At 44.5% G+C, this 20,400-nt stretch overlaps 1 protein-coding gene across 1 annotated transcript in view; it reads right to left on the minus strand.

Moving 5' to 3' along the window:
- LOC124607104 (ATP-dependent translocase ABCB1-like) overlaps window positions 1-20,400 on the minus strand; it is a 185,515-nt gene that overhangs the window by 92,377 nt on the left and 72,738 nt on the right. The window contains exons 9-11 of the mRNA XM_047139301.1: window positions 19,835-20,059; window positions 17,166-17,291; window positions 8,077-8,280 (exon numbers count right to left, since the gene is read on the minus strand). Of these exons, the coding sequence (XP_046995257.1) occupies window positions 8,077-8,280; window positions 17,166-17,291; window positions 19,835-20,059 (555 nt within the window). The remainder of the gene's footprint in view (window positions 1-8,076; window positions 8,281-17,165; window positions 17,292-19,834; window positions 20,060-20,400) is intronic.

Consider the following 20,400-nt stretch of genomic DNA (forward strand, 5'->3'; position numbering starts at 1 on the left):
ATCGACTAAAACAGAAGCGATTTCTGGCGTTCCCCAAGGCCCTCTGCTGCACCTTCTCTACATAAACGATTTAGAAGACAATCTGAGCAACAGTCTTAGGTTGTCTGCAGATGACACTGTCGTTACCGCCTAGTAAAGTCATCATCAGATCAAAACCAATTGCAAAACGACTTAGAAAAGATATTAGTGTGGTGCCAAAATTGGCAATTGACCCTAAATAATTAAATGTGTGATATCATCTACATGAGTACTAAAAGGAGTCCGTTGAACTTCGGTGCCACGATACATCAATCAAATATAAAGTCAGAAAATTCAACTAAATACCTAGGAATTACAGTTACGAACAACTTAAATTGGAAAGACCACACAGAAAATGTTCTGGGGAAATCGAACCAGGGACTGCGTTTTATTGGCAAAACACTTAGAAGATGCAACAGACTGCGTACACTGCCCTTTTCCGTCCTGTTTTGGAGTACTGCTCCGCAGTGTGGGATCCTTACCAGATAGGGTAAACGGAGTACATCGAAAAAGTTTAAAGAAGGGCAGCATGTTTTGTATTATCGAGAAATAGTGAAGAGAGTTTTATGGACACGATGCAGGATTTGGGGTGGATATCGTTAAAAACAAAGGCGTTTCTCGTTACGGCGAGATCTTCTCACGAAATTTTAATCACCAGCTTTCTCCTCCGAGTGCAAAATATTTTGTTGACTCTGACCTACACAGGGAGAAACGACTATCATAATAAAATAAGGCAAATCAAATCTGGCACTGGAAGATATAAGTGTTCGTTTTCTCCGTGCGGTGTTCTAGAGTCGAATAACAGAGAATTATTGTGAAGATGGTTCAATTAACCCTCTGTCAGGCACTTAAATGTGATTTGCAGAGTATATGTGTAGAGGTAGATGTAGACATAGATACGCAAAACATTGACAAAAAGACGGAAGAGTATAATTGCACATGTGTTACGACACCAGCGATTAAGTTCCTTGGTGCTAGAGGAAACTGTAGGGAGTAAAAACTACTAGGGAAGACACATATCGGAAACATTCACGGACTAATTGAGTACGGTGTAAGTATAAGTGCAGGTGGAAGAGACTGGCACAATAGTGCAATCAAACCTGTAAGAATACCGATGACTCAAAACAAAATGTTAAAACCATGGAACACAGACTGCATTCGTCGTATCTGCACAATGGCGTGCGGTATCGCACCTCTGACGTATCACAATAGGCAGCTTAAGTGTCCCAGCGTCTGCTAGAGCCACTCGCCTGTATGAGTCAATTTTACCATGGCGGATGATGATTGTGAAAGCATCCGCTTGTAATGATTAAACTGATTTTCAACGTGTTTAACGACTAACCGTGACTCACTCCGCTGGAAAAGCTACATTTCACAAACAACATGAAATGCCTTGACCAGTAACCCAGGTTCATGACAGGAACGTCGAATGCTGTCCCTTTACTTTCAACATCCCCACTGGAAGTAAGAGAAATTAAATATTTTTCTATTCTTATGTGACTTTTAGACCACCGATAGTTTATGACATTAACAATCAACGATGTAATTCAGGAATGAAATTCACTAAAATGAAAAGAACTTGAACCATTGAAGATACAATGACATGACTATGTCATTTCGAACGGTTCAGATATGCTGCACCTACAGTGCGTAAGACGCCATTATGCTACGGCTAATTGTAAACTATGCCTCTCTGATCTGCACAGAATGAACCCCACGATATGCAGATTGTCCCACACGGACTCGGGTATGAAGTGAAAAACTGCGTAACGGAAGCAACGCCGCCCTAACAGATGAGTCCAGAGTGTGGTCCTAACAGAAATTAGTGGTAATAAAGGAAGCTATGGAGTTCATCTGTATGCTGAAATTAAAGATAGGTCTAGTTTGACCATAATTTTTTGTTATAAAAGTGGAAACAGGAACACCAGTATGATTCAGAAATGGTACCCTATCACCTCCAAACCAAGTATCATCTACAAACCTACAGAGATAAGAGATAATTGGTACACAAATACTTGCAATAAAATAATTTAAGTATAAACACTAAACGGTAACATCCACGTGGAAAGGGTAGAGAAAGGTATCTGGTAATCAATCCTCTGAGATAAATCCAATAAGTGATTCGGCATCGGAAATGATGACTGAATCCATCTACTGTGGCGCAAAAAAACTCAAATGTAGGAACAAAAAGTGCCCGAACCATGAGTGAGGCACCAAGTACCCAGAGTAACTCTAAAACGACGTCCTATTAACTTTACGAAGAAACACAGCTACATCTTTCTCGTTATTCTCATCCGCCATTCAGCTTGGCAGCGTGATCTTACCATACTTCTTCGTCACGAGAATGTGGTCTACTCGTACATCCGCCATCCGGAGAAACGAAATCCAGTACCAAAATCTCCACAGCCATGGCCATTTTCCAAGTCTCCAAACCAAGGTTTGTCTTCCTAAGTCTAAATCCAAGTTTCTAAAGTCGCAATCGATGTCTCTCATCCCGAATCCAAAATCTACCTGTCTCCAAAATAACTCTACTCCGGTGGTAGTTATATTCTGGATACCACGCAACAAAAATGTACCTCGCTCCTCCGAATAGTCTATTTAACTGCTAGCCAATCACTTACTTTTTCAATTATACAAAATTCTAACAGTTCCACAAAATTTCGGAAGTGCAGCCGCATTAATTCAACTTCTCAGAAGAAGAAATTTTATGGAACAGTTTTTGCGCCGCGATAATGTGAAGCTGCAAAATCCTAATAATCTGGCGGAAAATTGCCACTCTCGTGAAACGTTGCTGCCCTGACCAATAGGAGCAAAGCTTTTCTCGGAACACGACTTCCGATCTCCCATTCCGTCTAATTTTTTGGGCATCATCTACTGATCGTTTCTTGAATAATTGGTTCAACAAGCTCCATGGTCCGACGACAGGAAGTCGTGTGCAGGCTTTTCTCAAAGCGTGCGTAACATTCCATAAATTTTGCACTCTCATGGACCTAGCAAGATGTCATCTGGTTTCCGTCTCACCACTGCATCATCGAAGACTGGTTAAGCGTAATCCGAAAAATTAAACGACGGGCTGGCGCCAGTCTGACGCGTTTCAAATGTAATGAACATGTAGTGGCAATTGAAAATGCGTGCTGCATGTGACTGAAATACGCTCAAGAAAGAGACAAAATCGTAAACAATACGTCTCTATATTTTGCATTATAACCGCCATTATACATCAAATGGCTGCGATACAAAATAATTGTTACTTCTGAGAAATAAAACTGAATTCTTCAAAAGCTTCAAGAACAACTAAGTGGTGAACGCTTTGGTGCCTTTATGAAGTATGTTCTGTTTTCAGGGGAGCTATTTTATTAACGGTGAGATAACTAAAATATACTGAGCGAAAGGTCGATGGTTGTGCAGGAATGGACTACATTAACTGCATATTTAATGCAACAGAAACAGCTTGTAAATTAACATCGGTCGCGTAAATGTAGGCGGAACGCAGTCACAACTGTGGAAAGATTAAAAGTATAGTGTTTGCAATACCACAGATTACGTGATGCTAAACATTAAATGGACAGATAACGTATGAAATGAGGTTTCCTGTTCCATTCGAAAACAGAGCAAGGGAAAAGGGACTGTCTCTATTCCTCCATACGAGCCCTAATCTCTCTAGTACACTAATGGCCATTAAAATTGCTACACCAAGAAGAAATGCAGACGATAAACGGGTATTCATTGGACAAATATATTATACTAGAACTGACATGTGATTACATTTTCACGCAATTTGGGTGCATAGATCCTGAGAAATCAGTACCCAGAACATCCACCTCTGGCCGTAATAACGGATTTGATACGCCTGGGCATTGAATCAAACAGAGCTAGGATGGCGTGTACAGGTGCCCATGCAGCTCAACACGATACCACAGTTCATGAAGAGTAGTGAGGGCGTATTGCGATGAGCCAGTTGCTCGGCCACCATTGACCGGACGTTTTCAATTGGTGAGAGATATGGAGAATGTGCTGGCCAGGGCAGCAGTCGAACATTTTCTGTATCCAGAAAGATCCGTAAAGGACCTGCAACATGCGGTCGTGCATTATCCTCCTGAAATGTATGGTTTCGCAGGGATCGAATGAAGGGTAGAACCACGGGTCGCAACACATTTGAAATGTAACGTCCACTGTTCAAAGTGCCGTGAATGCGAACAAGAGGTGACCGAGACGTGTAACCAATGGCACCCCATACCAACACGCCGGGTGATACGCCAGTATGGCGATGACGAATACACGCTTCCAATGTGCGTTCACCGCGATGTCGCCAAACACGGATGCGACCATCATGATGCTGTAAACAGAACCTGGATTCATCCGAAAAAATGACGTTTTGCCATTCGTGCACCCAGGTTCGTCGTTGAGTACACCATCGCAGGCGCTCCTATCTGTGATGCAGCGTCAAGGGTAACCGCATCCTTGGTCTCCGTGCTGATAGTCCATGCTGCTGCGAACGTCGTCGAACTGTTGGTGCAGATGGTTGTTGTCTTGCAAACGTCCCCATCTGTTGACTCAAGGATAGAGACGTGGCTGCACGATCCGTTACAGCCGCGCCCATAAGATGCCCGTCTTTTCGACTGCTAGTGATACGAGGCCGTTGGGATCCAGCACGGCGTTCCTTATTACCCTCCTGAACCCACCGATTCCATATTCTACTAACAGTCATAGGATCTCGACCAACGCGAGCTGCTATGTCGCGATACGATAAACCGCAATCGCGATAGGCTACAATCCGACCTTCATCAAAGTCGGAAACGTGATGGTACACGAGGCATCACAACAACGTTTCACCAGGCAACTCCGGTCAACTGCTGTTTGTGAATGAGAAATCGGCTGGAAACGTTCCTCACGTCAGCACGTAGTAGGTGTCGTCACCGGCGTCAATCTTGTGTGAATGCTCTGAAAAGCTAATCATTTACATCTCACAGCATCTTCTTCCTGTCTGTTAAATTTCGCGTCTGTAACAAGTCATCTTCGTGGTGTAGCAATTTTAATGGCCAGTAGTGTATTATCTTCATGGCCCTTACGCAAAACGTACGTTGGCGGCAGTAGAATCATTCTGTGGCCATCATCAAATTCCAATTCTCTAAATTTTCTTATCAGTGCTTCTCGAAAAGGAAGTCTCCTTTCCTCCAGTGATTCTCAGTAGAGTTCCAGAAGCACCTCCGCAACGCTTGCATGTTTTTCTAGCCTACTGGCAAAAAATCCAGCAGATCACCTCTGAGTTACTTCGATGTCTTCTTTTGATCCAACTTTGTGCGGATCCCAAACACTTGAACAGTACTCAAAGGGCCGCACTAGTGTCTTATGCGCGGTCTCTTTCACAGATGAACCACACGTTACTAAAATTATTCCAGTATACCTTACTATAGTCCATTCCATGTTTAATCGACGTGACGATGTGAAGTAGCACACTACCAGCGCTGCATTCGAACATAATGGATTTATTTTTCATTCCCATCTGCATTAAATTACGTCCTTTTTTCCATTTAGAACTAGCTAGCGTTCATCCACCAACTAGAAATTTTGTCTAAGTCATCTGACGTCGTTCTGGTCGCTCAACGACGACACCTTCCCATACTCCACAACGTTATCAGCAAACAGTCGCAGACTGCTGCTTACCCTGTCCTTCAGATTATTTATGTGTATAGAAAATGAAAGGTGCAGTCGAGGAGAGCTTGTGCAGGGTGGGGCAAATAAAAGTGGATCGGATGACTGGATGTGATTGGACGTGTATGTATGCGTAGAACCATACCCCGTGACGCGCACATGTGTACCTCCACCGCGTGATTCACACGGGTTTAGAGCGTATTGCTGGCAGTGACAGTATCCGGGGCGCGCTGCAAAGGGGACGACGGTACTCACAGTGGAGCAGCGGGTATTCGTTGTGGAAAGTTACGTGACAACGAAGTAGTGGAAACCGTGTGGTCAGTTGTTTGCTGAGACGTTTAATGGTGTCGAAGTGCCAGCAAAGAGTGCCATGAAACGCTTAGTCCGAAAATGGCGTCAGACAGGATGACAGGCTCTGTTTTTCTCAACTCAAATACTATTCCGAACCACGGCCCGAAAGTTCCAAGAGACGAATGGTAGTCCCTTTCAACATCTGTTATGGCCCGGTTTTTTCTGTTTGTTTTTTCTTTTCTTTGAATCATCATTCTTCTGACTTGTTTTATGCGCCCCGCCACGAATCCTTCTCCCGTGCCAGCTTCTTCACGACAGAGTAGCAGTTGCAACCTACGTCCTCAATTATTTGCTGGATGCATTACAATCTCTGTCTTCCTCTACAGTTTTTCCCTCTACAGCTCCCTCTACTGCCATGGAAGTCATTCCCTGATGTCCTAACAGATGTCCTATCATCCTGTACCTTCTCCTTGTCAGTGTTTCCCACGTATTCCTTACTCCACCGATTCTGCGCACAGCCTTTTCGTTCCTTACGTTATCAACCCAAAAAATTCGTCTGTAGCATTACATCTCAAATGCTTTTATCCTCTTTTCCGGTTTTCTCACGGTTCATGTTTCACTACCATACAGCGGCTGGTCCCGGGGGAGGTTCGACTCCTCCCTCGGGCATGGGTGTGTGTTTGTCCTTAGGATAATTTAGGTTAAGTAGTGTGTAAGCTTAGGGACTGATGACTTTAGCAGTGAAGCCCCATAAGATTTCACACACATTTGAACATTTTTGAACTACCATACAATGCTGCGCTCCAAATGTACATTCTCAGGAATTTCTTCCTCAAATTAAGGTCTGTGTTTGTTAGTAGTAAACTTCTCTTGGCCAGGAATGCGCTTTTTCCAGTGCTAGTTTGCTTTTGATGTCCTCCTTGCTCCGACCATCACTGGTTAGTTTGCTGTCTAGGTAGCAGAATTCCTTAACATCATCTACTTCGTCACCATCAATCCTGACGTTAATTTCCTCCCTGTTCTCATTTCTGCCACTTCTTTTTATTTTCTCTTTCTTCGATTCACTCTCAATCCATATTCTGTACTTATAAGACTGATCATTGCACTCAGCAGATCGTGTAATTCTTCTTCACTTTCACTCTGGATAGCAATGTCATCAGCGAATCATATCATTGAAATCCTTTCACCTTGAATTTTAATTCCTCTCCAGATCTTTTCTTTCATTTCCACCATTGATTCTTCGTTGTACAGATGTAACAGTAAGGGCGGAAGACTACATCCCTGTTTTAATCCGAGCACTTCGTTCTTGGCCGTCCTCTCTTATTATTCCCTCTGAGCTCTTGCACATGTTGTTCATTACCCGCCTCTCCATGTAGCTTATCCCAATTTTTCTCAGAATTTCGAACATCTTGCACCATTTTACATTATCGAACGCTTTTTCTAGGTTGAAAAATCCTATGAACGTGTCTTATGTAATCTTTAGTCTTGCTTCCATTATCAACCACAACGTCAGAATTGCCTTTCTGGTGCCTTTACCATTCCCAGAGCCAAACTGATCGTCATCCAACACATTCTCAATTTTATTTTCCATTCTTCTGTATATTATTAATTTCACCAAATATTGTTTTGATCTATATGCTGATTCAGTCCTTAAGACAATCTTTTCTTTCTCAGTTTCTTCGCATTTTTGATGCAGCCATTTCGTCTTAGCTTCCCTGCACTTACTGTTTATTTCATTTCTCAGCCACTTGTATTTCTGTATTCCTGAAATTCCCTGAACATTTTTGTAGTTCCTTCTTTCATCAATTAACTGAAGTATTTCTTCTGTTACCCACGGTTTCTTCGCAGTTACCTTCTTTGTATCTATGTTTAACCAGGTTAGTACTATATTTACTTTCCTCTACTGTGTTTCTTTGTACCCTGGAACTCTGCTCTCCAGGCCACTTTTATTTGCTCCACCCTGCAGAACAATGTACTGAGCACTGAAGAAACAAAAGTGAAGCATTGACACGTTATACAAACAGAAGAAACATAGAATCGAAACGGTAGAAAAAGTAGTAACTGTATAAATGCGAACCATGGTTTGCTGAATAGTAGCATACGTCTAGAGCTTACCTGCGGGAGCTTGGAAATGAAGTCATGCGCGTTGGCCATTTTGGCTGCCTCTATTATTTCCTCCATGGTTGAACCGTCTCGTCCGTAGCGTATGTTCTCTGCAATGCTGGTCTGGAAGAGTACCGGCTCCTGTCCCACCACGCCAATCTGCGACCGTAGCCAGCCAACATTCAGCTTCCGGATATCGTGGCCATCCAGCTCCACCTGTGTGCAAACACCAGCATCCGTTGGTTTTCACCATTAGCACTCTCAACATCTCAAAGAAACACGAGACAGTTAAAAATAAAACAGAACGTCGTCATTAAAGGAGACCAGTGTTACAGGGCCATAGCCGGCAGTGAGCTATGATATTCGAGAAAATAAGCAAAAAAAAAAAAAAAAAAAAAAAAAAATTGTTTTCCCATCTCTGGCGTGGATTTATTTCCACTCTCCATTTACCATAAATTTCTACATCTACGTAAATACTCCGCAAGCCACTGTACAGAGCTTGGCGGAGAGTACGTCGTATCAATATTGTTTTCATTCACATTTCAGTAGCGTTTTGAACGAGGGAAAGATGATCGTCGAAATGCCTCCGTAAGAACCCTGATAGCTCATCTTCCTCTCACGTTTCCTATGCGAAACATACGTTGGTTACAGCGTGATGGTCACACGGTCGTCTACGAACACTGGTTCTCTAAATTTAACGAACAGGGTCTCCTGAGAGCTTTGTCTTTCTTTCAGGGATTCCCACCTCATTTAGATTTGTTCGTCATTTTTCCTACTCCTCCTCATTTCCTGTGTCACGAACAGTTTATTTCCTAGAATGTTTGTGTCTCTTCCCTTCTCAATTTTCTGTTCTTTACACCGATCAACCATTTGTTCACACCCATTCTTCACCTACCTATCCTCGGCGTTATCTAACAAGTGTCGTATTCAAGATTTCTTTGCTCTGTGGAGGTAGTCAACATGCATCATTATAAGGAGGACGTTCAATAAGTAATGCAACACTTGTTTCCCGAAAACGGGTTGGTTTTATTCAGGATTCCAACAAACCACATTATTTCCCACTCTTTTGGCTAAAAAAACTGTATACACTCCTGGAAATTGAAATAAGAACACCGTGAATTCATTGTCCCAGGAAGGGGAAACTTTATTGACACATTCCTGGGGTCAGATACATCACATGATCACACTGACAGAACCACAGGCACATAGACACAGGCAACAGAGCATGCACAATGTCGGCACTAGTACAGTGTATATCCACCTTTCGCAGCAATGCAGGCTGCTATTCTCCCATGGAGACGATCGTAGAGATGCTGGATGTAGTCCTGTGGAACGGCTTGCCATGCCATTTCCACCTGGCGCCTCAGTTGGACCAGCGTTCGTGCTGGACGTGCAGACCGCGTGAGACGACGCTTCATCCAGTCCCAAACATGCTCAATGGGGGACAGATCCGGAGATCTTGCTGGCCAGGGTAGTTGACTTACACCTTCTAGAGCACGTTGGGTGGCACGGGATACATGCGGACGTGCATTGTCCTGTTGGAACAGCAAGTTCCCTTGCCGGTCTAGGAATGGTAGAACGATGGGTTCGATGACGGTTTGGATGTACCGTGCACTATTCAGTGTCCCCTCGACGATCACCAGTGATGTACGGCCAGTGTAGGAGATCGCTCCCCACACCTTGATGCCGGGTGTTGGCCCTGTGTGCCTCGGTCGTATGTAGTCCTGATTGTGGCGCTCACCTGCACGGCGCCAAACACGCATACGACCATCATTGGCACCAAGGCAGAAGCGACTCTCATCGCTGAAGACGACACGTCTCCATTCGTCCCTCCATTCACGCCTGTCGCGACACCACTGGAGGCGGGCTGCACGATGTTGGGACGTGAGCGGAAGACGGCCTAACGGTGTGCGGGACCGTAGCCCAGCTTCATGGAGACGGTTGCGAATGGTCCTCGCCGATACCCCAGGAGCAACAGTGTCCCTAATTTGCTGGGAAGTGGCGGTGCGGTCCCCTACGGCACTGCGTAGGATCCTACGGTCTTGGCGTGCATCCGTGCGTCGCTGCGGTCCGGTCCCAGGTCGACGGGCACGTGCACCTTCCGCCGACCACTGGCGACAACATCGATGTACTGTGGAGACCTCACGCCCCACGTGTTGAGCAATTCGGCGGTACGTCCACCCGGCCTCCCGCATGCCCACTATAAGCCCTCGCTCAAAGTCCGTCAACTGCACATACGGTTCACGTCCACGCTGTCGCGGCATGCTAGCAGTGTTAAAGACTGCGATGGAGCTCCGTATGCCACGGCAAACTGGCTGACACTGACGGCGGCGGTGCACAAATGCTGCGCAGCTAGCGCCATTCGACGGCCAACACCGCGGTTCCTGGTGTGTCCCCTGTGCCATGCGTGTGATCATTGCTTGTACAGCCCTCTCGCAGTGTCCGGAGCAAGTATGGTGGGTCTGACACACCGGTGTCAATGTGTTCTTTTTTCCATTTCCAGGAGTGTATTTCAACATAATCTTAGTGTAATACGATTTCCTTACGCCAGCTTGTTATGAGAGCCTGTGTAGCTGTATGGTACCACTCTACTGGTCAACGTCATAGCCAACGTCTTGCTGCGTCAATAACCTCCCAGTCATTCACGTACTGTGTCGCGCGAAGTTAATCCTTCATTGGGCCAAATAGATGGAAGTCGTACGGTGCATTGGCGGCAAGGAACCTAGCGCACACACACACACAGACACACACACACACACACACACACACACACATACACACACACACACACACACCTCTGAATACCCCACCTGGTCGACGAGTGTGTCAGCACTACCAGCAGAGACGTTTAGTTGTGCAGCGAGGTGTCTGATTGTGATCCGTCAATCACCTCGAATGAGAGTGTCCGCACGTTCAGTATGGAAGGAGATGCAAATGTGTGCAGCCGGCTGTCATGCGGGATATCGTACGGGTTTGCACGACCATGTCGCGATAATGACGTACGCCTCGCCTTACGACACACCTTGCTTTTGTTTACTGAGAGGTCTTCTTAGACATCCCCCAAGCACTTGCGACGCTCTGGTTTTCCGCCAAAAGAAACTCACTGGCAGCTCCCTGCTTGGAACGCTCCTCCGCTGTAGCCGCCATTTTGAAGGCTACGTATAGCGCGCCACTTATCGGAACTTTATGAAACTCTACCTGCTTAAGTGGGAATATTCCATGATATTCCACAATATATTCCGCATTTTTCTACTGAAATTTGGTGGAAAAAATGTATTGCATTACTTGTCGAACGCCTCTCGTGCTATACCTCCTTAGAAGTCCTCCAGAATTATTTTAGACTTGGCTGTCTCCTTAGCTAATTAGCCTGTTAATTCCAGTCTCGTTACTTTCTCCTAATGCTTATTTTCTACATCTACATCTACATGATTACTCTGCAATTCACATTTAAGTGCTTGGCAGAGGGTTCATCGAACCACACTCATACTATCTCTCTACCATTCCACTCCCGAACAGCGCGCGGGAAAAACGAACACCTATATCTTTCTGTTCGAACTCTGATTTCTCTTATTTCATTTTGGTGATCATTCCTACCTATGTAGGGTGGGCTCAACAAAATATTTTCGCATTCGGAAGAGAAAGTTGGTGACTGAAATTTCGTAAATAGATCTCGCCGCGACGAAAAACGTCTTTGCTTTAATGACTTCCATCCCAACTCGCGTATCATATCTGCCACACTCTCTCCCCTATTACGTGATAATACAAAACGAGCTGCCCTTTTTTGCACCGTTTCGTTGTCCTCCGTCAATCCCACCTGATAAGGATCCCAGCAATATTCTAACAGAGGACGAACGAGTGTAGTGTAAGCTGTCACTTTAGTGGACTTGTTGCATCTTCTAAGTGTCCTGCCAATGAAACGCAACCTTTGGCTCGCCTTTCCAACTGAAGTTGTTCGTAATTTTAACACCCAGGTACTTAGTTGAATTGACAGCCTTGAGAATTGTACTATTTATGGAGTAATCGAATTCCAACTGATTTCTTTTGGAAATCATGTGGATCACCTCACACTTTTCGTTATTTAGCGTCAACTGCCACCTGCCACACCATACACCAATCTTTTCTAAATCGCTTTGCAACTGATACTGGTCTTCGGATGACCTTACTAGACGGTAAATTACAGCATCATCTGCGAACAACCTAAGAGAGCAGTAATCAAACTGTGAATCCTGGAAGAGATGTGGTCGTTGAAGTTTTCTCGAGTTATGGTATCTTGACCATCGTCTAGCGGAATCGTTGACTGCGTTTTGCTTACAGTATTTGGAAGAGAGAACTTATCGTCTTCGTGAGTCACTTCGATCAACCGTCTTACGTTTGGGCACTGCCTAGCCTATAACCAGACATTATTTTGCACCTTTTACAGCCCGACAAAATTGGGAGTATTGAACGCTGGGGAGGATGAATGGTGTAGAGAAAGTACCACGTGCGGAATTTTTCTGATAAGCAAAGTAAAGTAACAACTTTAGTCGGGACAACGAGGATGGAACCGTTTTAATGTGTTTCTGCGATAATGTTGCCCTAGACAATAACATGAAGACCAAATGTCTGTATTCACTCTTTTTTCGTATGTGTGTATGTGTGTTGCGTGACTGACTGGCCGCTAGAGTACTTAAAACAAAATGGCAAAAGCCCGTTGACTTATTAACTCATGTGAACTGATATGACACAGCAGAACATTTCCACTGCTGCCGTTAACGAATTACTAGGCGATATTGCACTCTATTTTGATTTGACCCCTCGGCGTGTTAGGTTTCGGCTGCGGGGAATTCAATGTGTACCACGGCTCCAGACATGTACACTAAGATGACAGAAGTTTTGGTATATCTCCTAATATAGAGCGTGCCGGACCTCCTTTTGCCCGACGTAGTACACCAACTAGATGTGGCACAGACTCAGCAAGTCGTTGAAAGTCCCCTTCTTAAGTAATCAGCCATGCTGCATCCATAGCCGTCCACAATTTCGAAAGTGTTACCGGTGCAGGATTTTGTGCACGAGCTGAACTCTCTCTTGTGTCCCATAAATGTTCGTTGAGATTCATGTCGGTCGTGCCAAACCATTTGCTCGAATTATCCAGAATGTTCTTCAAATGAATTGCGAATAATCGTGGACCGGTGACATGGCGCACTGTCATCCATAACAAGAGGTCCACGAATGGCTGGAAATGGTCTCGAGGAAGTCGAACATAGCCATTTGTAGTCAAGAATGGTTTCATTTGCACCAGAGGACCCAATCCATTCTGTGTAAACATAGCTCACACCATTATGGAGCCACTATAAGCTTGCTTAGTGCCACAGTTGGGTCCACAGCTTCGTGGGGTCAGCGCCATACTCAAATCGTACCATCAACTCTTACCAACAGAAATCGGGACTCATCTCACTAGGTCACGGTTTTCGAGTCGTCCAGGGACTAACTCATATGGTCACGAGTCCAGGAGAGGCACAGCAGGCGATGTCGTGCTGTTACAAAACGCAATCACGTCTGGCGTTTGCTGCCACAGCCCACACTCTCCTAGCGCATACGTTCGTCGTATGCCCCACATTAATTTCTGCTGTTACTTCACGCATTGTTGCTTGTCTGTTAGCACTGACAACTCTACGCAAATGCGGCTGCTCTCGGTAGTTAAGTGGAGGCCGTCGGCCACTGTGCTGTCCGTGGTGAGAGGTAATGCCAGGAATTCGGTATTCTTGGCTCAGTCTTGACACTGTGGATCTCGGAATACTGAATTCCCTAATAATTTCCAATATGAGTTATCTCATGCGTCTAGGTGCAACTACCAGCCCGCCTTCGAATTCTGCTAATTGCCGTCGTGCTGCCATAATCACGTCGGAAACATTTTCACATGAATTACCTGAGTACAAGTGACAGCTCCACCAGTGCACTGCTCTTTTATCTGGAGGTCCTATGTTACGCCGTAGCTAAGGTAGCCCCTGGGGGCTGGCAACACATCTAACATGACACAGGACCGAGGTTGTCTATGCCCAAGGCGTCAGCAATGGTAAACATCGGCTGTTTAGGAAACAGACATTCCGTGCGCTACTTCCTGCAGAGAGAGTTGAGATGGTCTGCAGAGAGTATTACTACACCAACATCTGATTGGCTGCCCCATATTGTTTAAAGGCTAGAACCAGCATCGGACGTCAGTTCACGCCGAATACCGACCACAAGGACGTCGGCACGAAAGATTACGTCTTCGCCAGCGGAATAGAACTTGGAATTAAGTGGATGTGTGTTACCACGGACTCTTGTCGGAAACTTAGACGTTATCTTTTGTGGCCTCTAGTAGGAAATTCGTACTGGCTTTGTGATTGTGACTTTTCGTTGTTATTCAGTCATTTCCATGGAGACTCATGTAAATAAACGTTGTGTTGAAAAAACTTACAAATTGTCAGCTACAGCACAAGTGGCGACGAGTTTGTGCCTGCGTGTCTCTTCATCATGGCCGAAGTAGTGCTTCAGCAGCTGATCCAAAGTGTGCACTACCTACTACAAGGTTTTAAACAGTTTAGTCAGAAATCTCAGGATACGCAGGAACGTTTCTTTACGGAACTCTTGAAAAACCAACCGGTTCCGCCTCCCCCACAGTTTTCCACTTTCAACGAGGATACTGAGGACTGGAAAACATACGAGAAGCGGCTCCTGCAGCATTTTCACATCCACCAGGTTGTCCAAGAGGCTGCTCGTCGTTCCTACTTTTTGTCCTGATACCAGCCCAAAGTGTATGTTCTCTTGACGATACTACAACCTCAGCCTCCAGATTCCTTGACTTTCTCCCAGATTTGTGAGGTTATCACAGTTTACTACCGACGACAGTTCCACTTGTTGGCTGCCAGGGTCGAATTCTACCAGTGTCGCAAGAAGGCAGGCCAATCCTATCGCCAGTGGGCAGCATAACTACAAGGTCTTAGCCGGAAGTGTCACTTCACCACACGGGTCTCCAAAGGATCCTACGCGGACGAGATGGTCGGAGACCACCTCATCCACGCTGCCCCTGACTCGACTTTCCGACGCGACTCTCTCAGACTCGACGATCCTACTCTGGACGAGATCATTGATCTGGCATTCAAGTACGAAGTCTCTACGGCGGTCGACAAGCGTTTGGAATCCTGGCCGGAAGTAGCGTCCCTCCGAGACCACGACGCCTCGGAGCCTGTCGCATCGCTGGTGGAGGTCGAAGACATCGCCGCCATCCATTCCGATGACCGGCGCCGGCCCCCAGGTTCAGCACAGCATCGGCAGGGCGACTGCCCTGTCCAGGACTTCGCAACCTCGGCCGGCTCCTCGGATCCGGCGTGGAGTGTCGGTACACAGAGGCCTCGCCAGCGCCGCCAGCCCCTCCAGCTGGCGTCCTGCTCACGATGCTTTCAGGACCATGCACTGGAAGACTGCCCTGATAGGTGGGCGTATTGTACAGTGTGTACCCGTAACGGACATGTCAGTTCGGTCTGCCGATCTCGGCAGCCTCCTCCTCCTCCTCCTCCTCCTCCAGCCAAAGACCGTCGGAGGCCTATACTCATCGACGTCAACCAGGTGCAATCTTCGGGCTCTTCCAAGCTGATGATCAACGTTTAGGTCAACAATCGGCCGCTGCAGATCCAGGTGGATACCAGAGCAGCAGTCTCACTGATCAACTATTCCCCTTATGCGAAGATTGGGGCACCCCCCCTCCCCCACCCACCCTGACGCCGCACCTCGGCGCCTCCTTACTTACAATAAGCAAGCGATTGATCTCTTGGGTCAGTTCACAGCTTCCGTCCTGTATAAATCAGTTCGCCGGGAAGTTACCACGGACTCTTGTGTGAAACTTAGAAGTTATCTTTTGTTGCCTCTAGTAGGAAACTCTTACTGGCTTTGGGATTGTGACTTTTCGTTGTAATTCAGTCATTTCCATGTAGGCTCATGTAAATGAAAGTTGTGTTGTAAAAACTTTCAAATTGTCAGTTAACAGCATTTTAACTACCGGTCCATAGTGAATTAGATGTTTATTAATATTCGAGGTGTGCTTGAATCACTACGAAACCAGGAAAACCCACTTTCGAAAATTTTCTTTACTTATGAAGTGTTTCTATTGCTACTGTCTTGTGCATTCCGCTACAGCTGATACATCAATTTTTTAATAGCTGTATCTGTACGCAAGCAGTTTCCTAAAACTTTGTGTACTGTTTTATTGTGACTTGGTAGTAACTTCGTATTTTTACCCATTTTCAACATATATTCTCAGTCTCTGTTGTCGAGTCCTTTTTTTAATTAACACATATTTCTGCCACTTTTCCTGTTTCTACGCACACATTTCACACATCACGTGATATGGAGTCCATACATTAGCATCTCTGCACTCCATATCACTTACACTCTGAATATTTGCACATTTGCCGCCTTTACGATCCACTTAGCACGGCTGCTACGTTTTAAACTTAGGTTTTTGTACCTTTATTTCAACTACTTTTGACACGTGTACATTGTATGGAACAACAGATAATTTCACAACACCAGACGCAACTGCTCTTACACAGCGGTGACAGCTTTATATTGTTGAGTGGGTTACAATACCCACAAAAGGAGCTTTAAAATTTTCACTTTCAATGTTTGTCACTTTCTTAATTAGGTGTATTATATTTGACGACTAATTGCTTTCAGAATGCTTCTAAATGACCACATGTCGAAACTGCAGTCACAATAAATAACGTTTAAACAGCCAAAATCAGAACAATTTCATTTAAAATATTTCCTAAAAACTGTTTAGTTCTAATTTTTTCCTCGAGCAATGAAAGTCATTTTTTATTTGTTGCTCGTAACATGTAATCGGCCTTCGAAATAGTAACATAAGATGTTTGATCGCACGGTGGCCCACTGATGGTGTTTGTAACCCTATTTGCACTTCAGTAAGGAAAAGTCGGTTCTTTATTTAATGTGCAGTGGTCCAACGTGTAGTGGCTACATTGTGTGTGAAACCAAAATTGGCTGAAGTGAAATAACTATTTATCAAATAATGTTTTTACAACTTTAGAAAGTGAGTAGGAACTGGGATTACATGTTTATGATCTTACCGAGCCTTGCAGCGGGTCGTAGAACCTCTGGACCAGCTGAATGCACGTCGACTTTCCGCAGCCGGACCCGCCGACCAGGGCCACTGTCTCCCCACGGTTGATGGTCAAGTTGAGTCCTCGCAGAATCTGCACAGCACACAAACACAGAAGCTGCAGTACATCTTCTCTAGATGGATAAATTCAAGTTCCCTACTCGCTTCCGTCTGTATGTACGGGCTAATCTCAAAAACTACTGTAGGGGTTTTCATCCTGTTTTGTCTGATAGATAGACTGATTCACGAGGAAAGTTCACGGATTTAATTTATAAATATTTTGCGGAATTTACGTCGAATGCCTCTGTGAAAACGATGACAATGCACGTAGCGGTTAAGGCCGCCGCCAATGTAACAGTAGCGAAGCTTGATCAGAATACCTGTCGTCTAGCATATGCCTCAGAACTGAAAAGTAGCGGAATCCAATCCCAATCGGATCACAGAATTTCTGTCTGTATGTGGAGGGTAGTATCAGCAAATACAGATTTTGATAATCGCGGTGTCTTCGATGCACGGCTGCGGTTGCGGTCTGATAGTTCACTCATGCCTTTACGCTCTACAGTATTCCATCAGGTGGCGTGAACTGCTTAAACCTTTTAATTTATATGAAAGATCATATTCACTTACTCAACGTTGTTCTCTGATTTCTAATCATAACTTTACGCAGTGACCCGTAAAAAAAACTAATAAATAAAATAAGGAAATATTTCCGCTACGCCCGACAGGTCTTCCGGCAACAAATACTTCCTTCTACCCGTGCGAAGTCGAGGCGGGTTGCTAGTGTAATATAAAGGAGACGTAAGTTCACGCGCCGCTGTGGCCTTCGGGTATTCTCATTTGAGTGAAACGCTGGGTCTCAATGTGGATAATATCGTTAAACGTCTTTGCCATGCTACTGATTTCTATCCTGTCGTCTTATGCCAAAATAATTTTAAATATTCGTGGAGGTTTTTCCGTTTTTGCAGCTAAAAGAAAGTTTGTTGGTTGCCATAAGCGTTTCGCTTCTTTTATTTATGAACCATCTACAGTAGCCTGTAATACATGTTCGTTTTTACATACATAATAAATACATTATGATGTAGTTATAACTATGTCACTATGATACGTTTTCACACATGTTTTTCTCTTATTTTTCGTGTTGGAAACAACTTTTGTAGCACAGCTTTCATGACATTGAATTATTGTTTGGTGTTACTTACGATTTTCAGTGTTGTTAGTCCATCTGGGTGGTGCTGGAGATATGTTTACTCTCTCCCCATACTCAGGATGGCCGATATCCGGCTTTCTTTTTCTCATCGACATTTACTACAACATTCAATTGCACTTTTCATTGTGTGTCGAACGTTAGTGTTGTTATATACAGACCGAAGAGACTGTTATTGTAGTCTGAAAGGATACTGAGGATATAAGAACAAGAACCTTCCTCATTGAGCAGTTGGCAAAAACACCCTGGAGCAGTCCACTTGCAACAGCGGCCGAAACGTCTGGGAATTTTATACGCTGACAATGTGGTCACATATCCAGAAGCATTTTGTTGGTCGTGGCCACTGTCGCGGGATCCTGCGCTTACATTTAACATACGCGATCCTCGAAGTAGGAAAATAGCCATTCTGCTGTTGCTGAACAGCTGATAAAGCATGGACATGAACCACTGAACATGGACCAAGACATGAAAATTATTAGAGTGACTAAACTCCTCACATATGGAGAACCCTTGTAATGAAAAAGAAAGAAATTTGACCAAATCAATGTAAGCAATAACTCACTGATTATGTTAGCCACTAATACAATAACAAACAGAAATTTGAAACATAACCAAAACAAATAAATAATGAATCCCTCTCTCTCCGCTCTCTCTCTCTCTCTCTCTCTCTCTCTCTCTCATCCACACACACACACACACACACACACACACACACCCATATACACACACACGAACAAATGAACAGATATCAAACCACACAAATACAAACAAAAGACAAAAGATATACGCACAGAAACAGCTGGCTACACTACTCATTGTAAACAAACAATCAACAATGAATGATAAATGCACGTGAAGCGTTGTAATAAATGTGGGTACAAAAACACCGGAAATCGGCCATCTGGAGTGTGGGAACCGAGTAACAACATCTCTGGAGCCACACACATGAACTAACAACACCAAACGATAATTTAACCACACGAAATGGATGCTGCATAAGTTGTTTCTCACCAGATAAATAAGAGAAAAACTTGAGAAAACGTATCATGTTAATATACTTGCGACTAATACAGAACATGTATTACTGGCCACTGAAAACTCTTCGTAAATGAAAGAAGCGAAACGCGTATGGCAACAAACAAACTGCAAAGTTGTAAGGACGGAAAGTACTTCCATGAATTATGAAGTAACTTAGGAACGACGGAAAACGGAAAAATGGCGGTAAGTACAAAGAATTTCCAAATATCAAAAAATTTTCACGTCTTAATACGTGATGGTATCGCTGATCTAGAACCACTATAAATTTTATACAAACTATATTGTTCAGTGTATAAATACATCAAGAATTACGTGCCACTTGAAGGGTACATGCCCAGTTTCATAAATTGTGAAACTGACACTGGCGATAAGGTGGCAGTATATGAAGAGCTCACCTTGACGCCTTTGCGAGACGGATACTCGAAGTGAACGTTCTTGAAGCTCACGTTGCCGTTGACTTCCTTGAGCCTGTCGCCCTCCTCAGACATGCTGTTGATTGGAGACACCCGGTCCACCACGCTGTACACCTTGGCGGCTGCACCTTTTGCGATGGAGAAAGCCTCGATGTACGGTGAAGCCATACCGAACATCATGGAACCCATCATAACGGAGAAGAAAACCTGGGCACAAGGAAAAATACAGTCATTTCCGCTTACTTTCCTACACCAAGTTGTCTTGTGATACAAAAATCGTCACCTGCTCGATGTTAGTATACTGAAAATTCATGGTCATTTTCGAATGAGACTGTTTGTAGGATTCATTTAGAGAGGTCTCAATACGGCAATAAAGTAAATAAAGCAAAGATCCGATTGTGTAATCGCAATCGCTTAGTACACTGATTAAAAAATGGTTCAAATGGCTCTAAGCACTATGGGACTTAACATCTGAGGCCATCAGCCCCCTAGAATTAAAACTACCTAAACCTAACTAACCTAAGGACGTCACACACATCCATGCTCGA

The sequence above is a fragment of the Schistocerca americana genome, chromosome 3, assembly GCF_021461395.2.
Source record: "Schistocerca americana isolate TAMUIC-IGC-003095 chromosome 3, iqSchAmer2.1, whole genome shotgun sequence".
Taxonomy (NCBI): domain Eukaryota; kingdom Metazoa; phylum Arthropoda; class Insecta; order Orthoptera; family Acrididae; genus Schistocerca; species Schistocerca americana.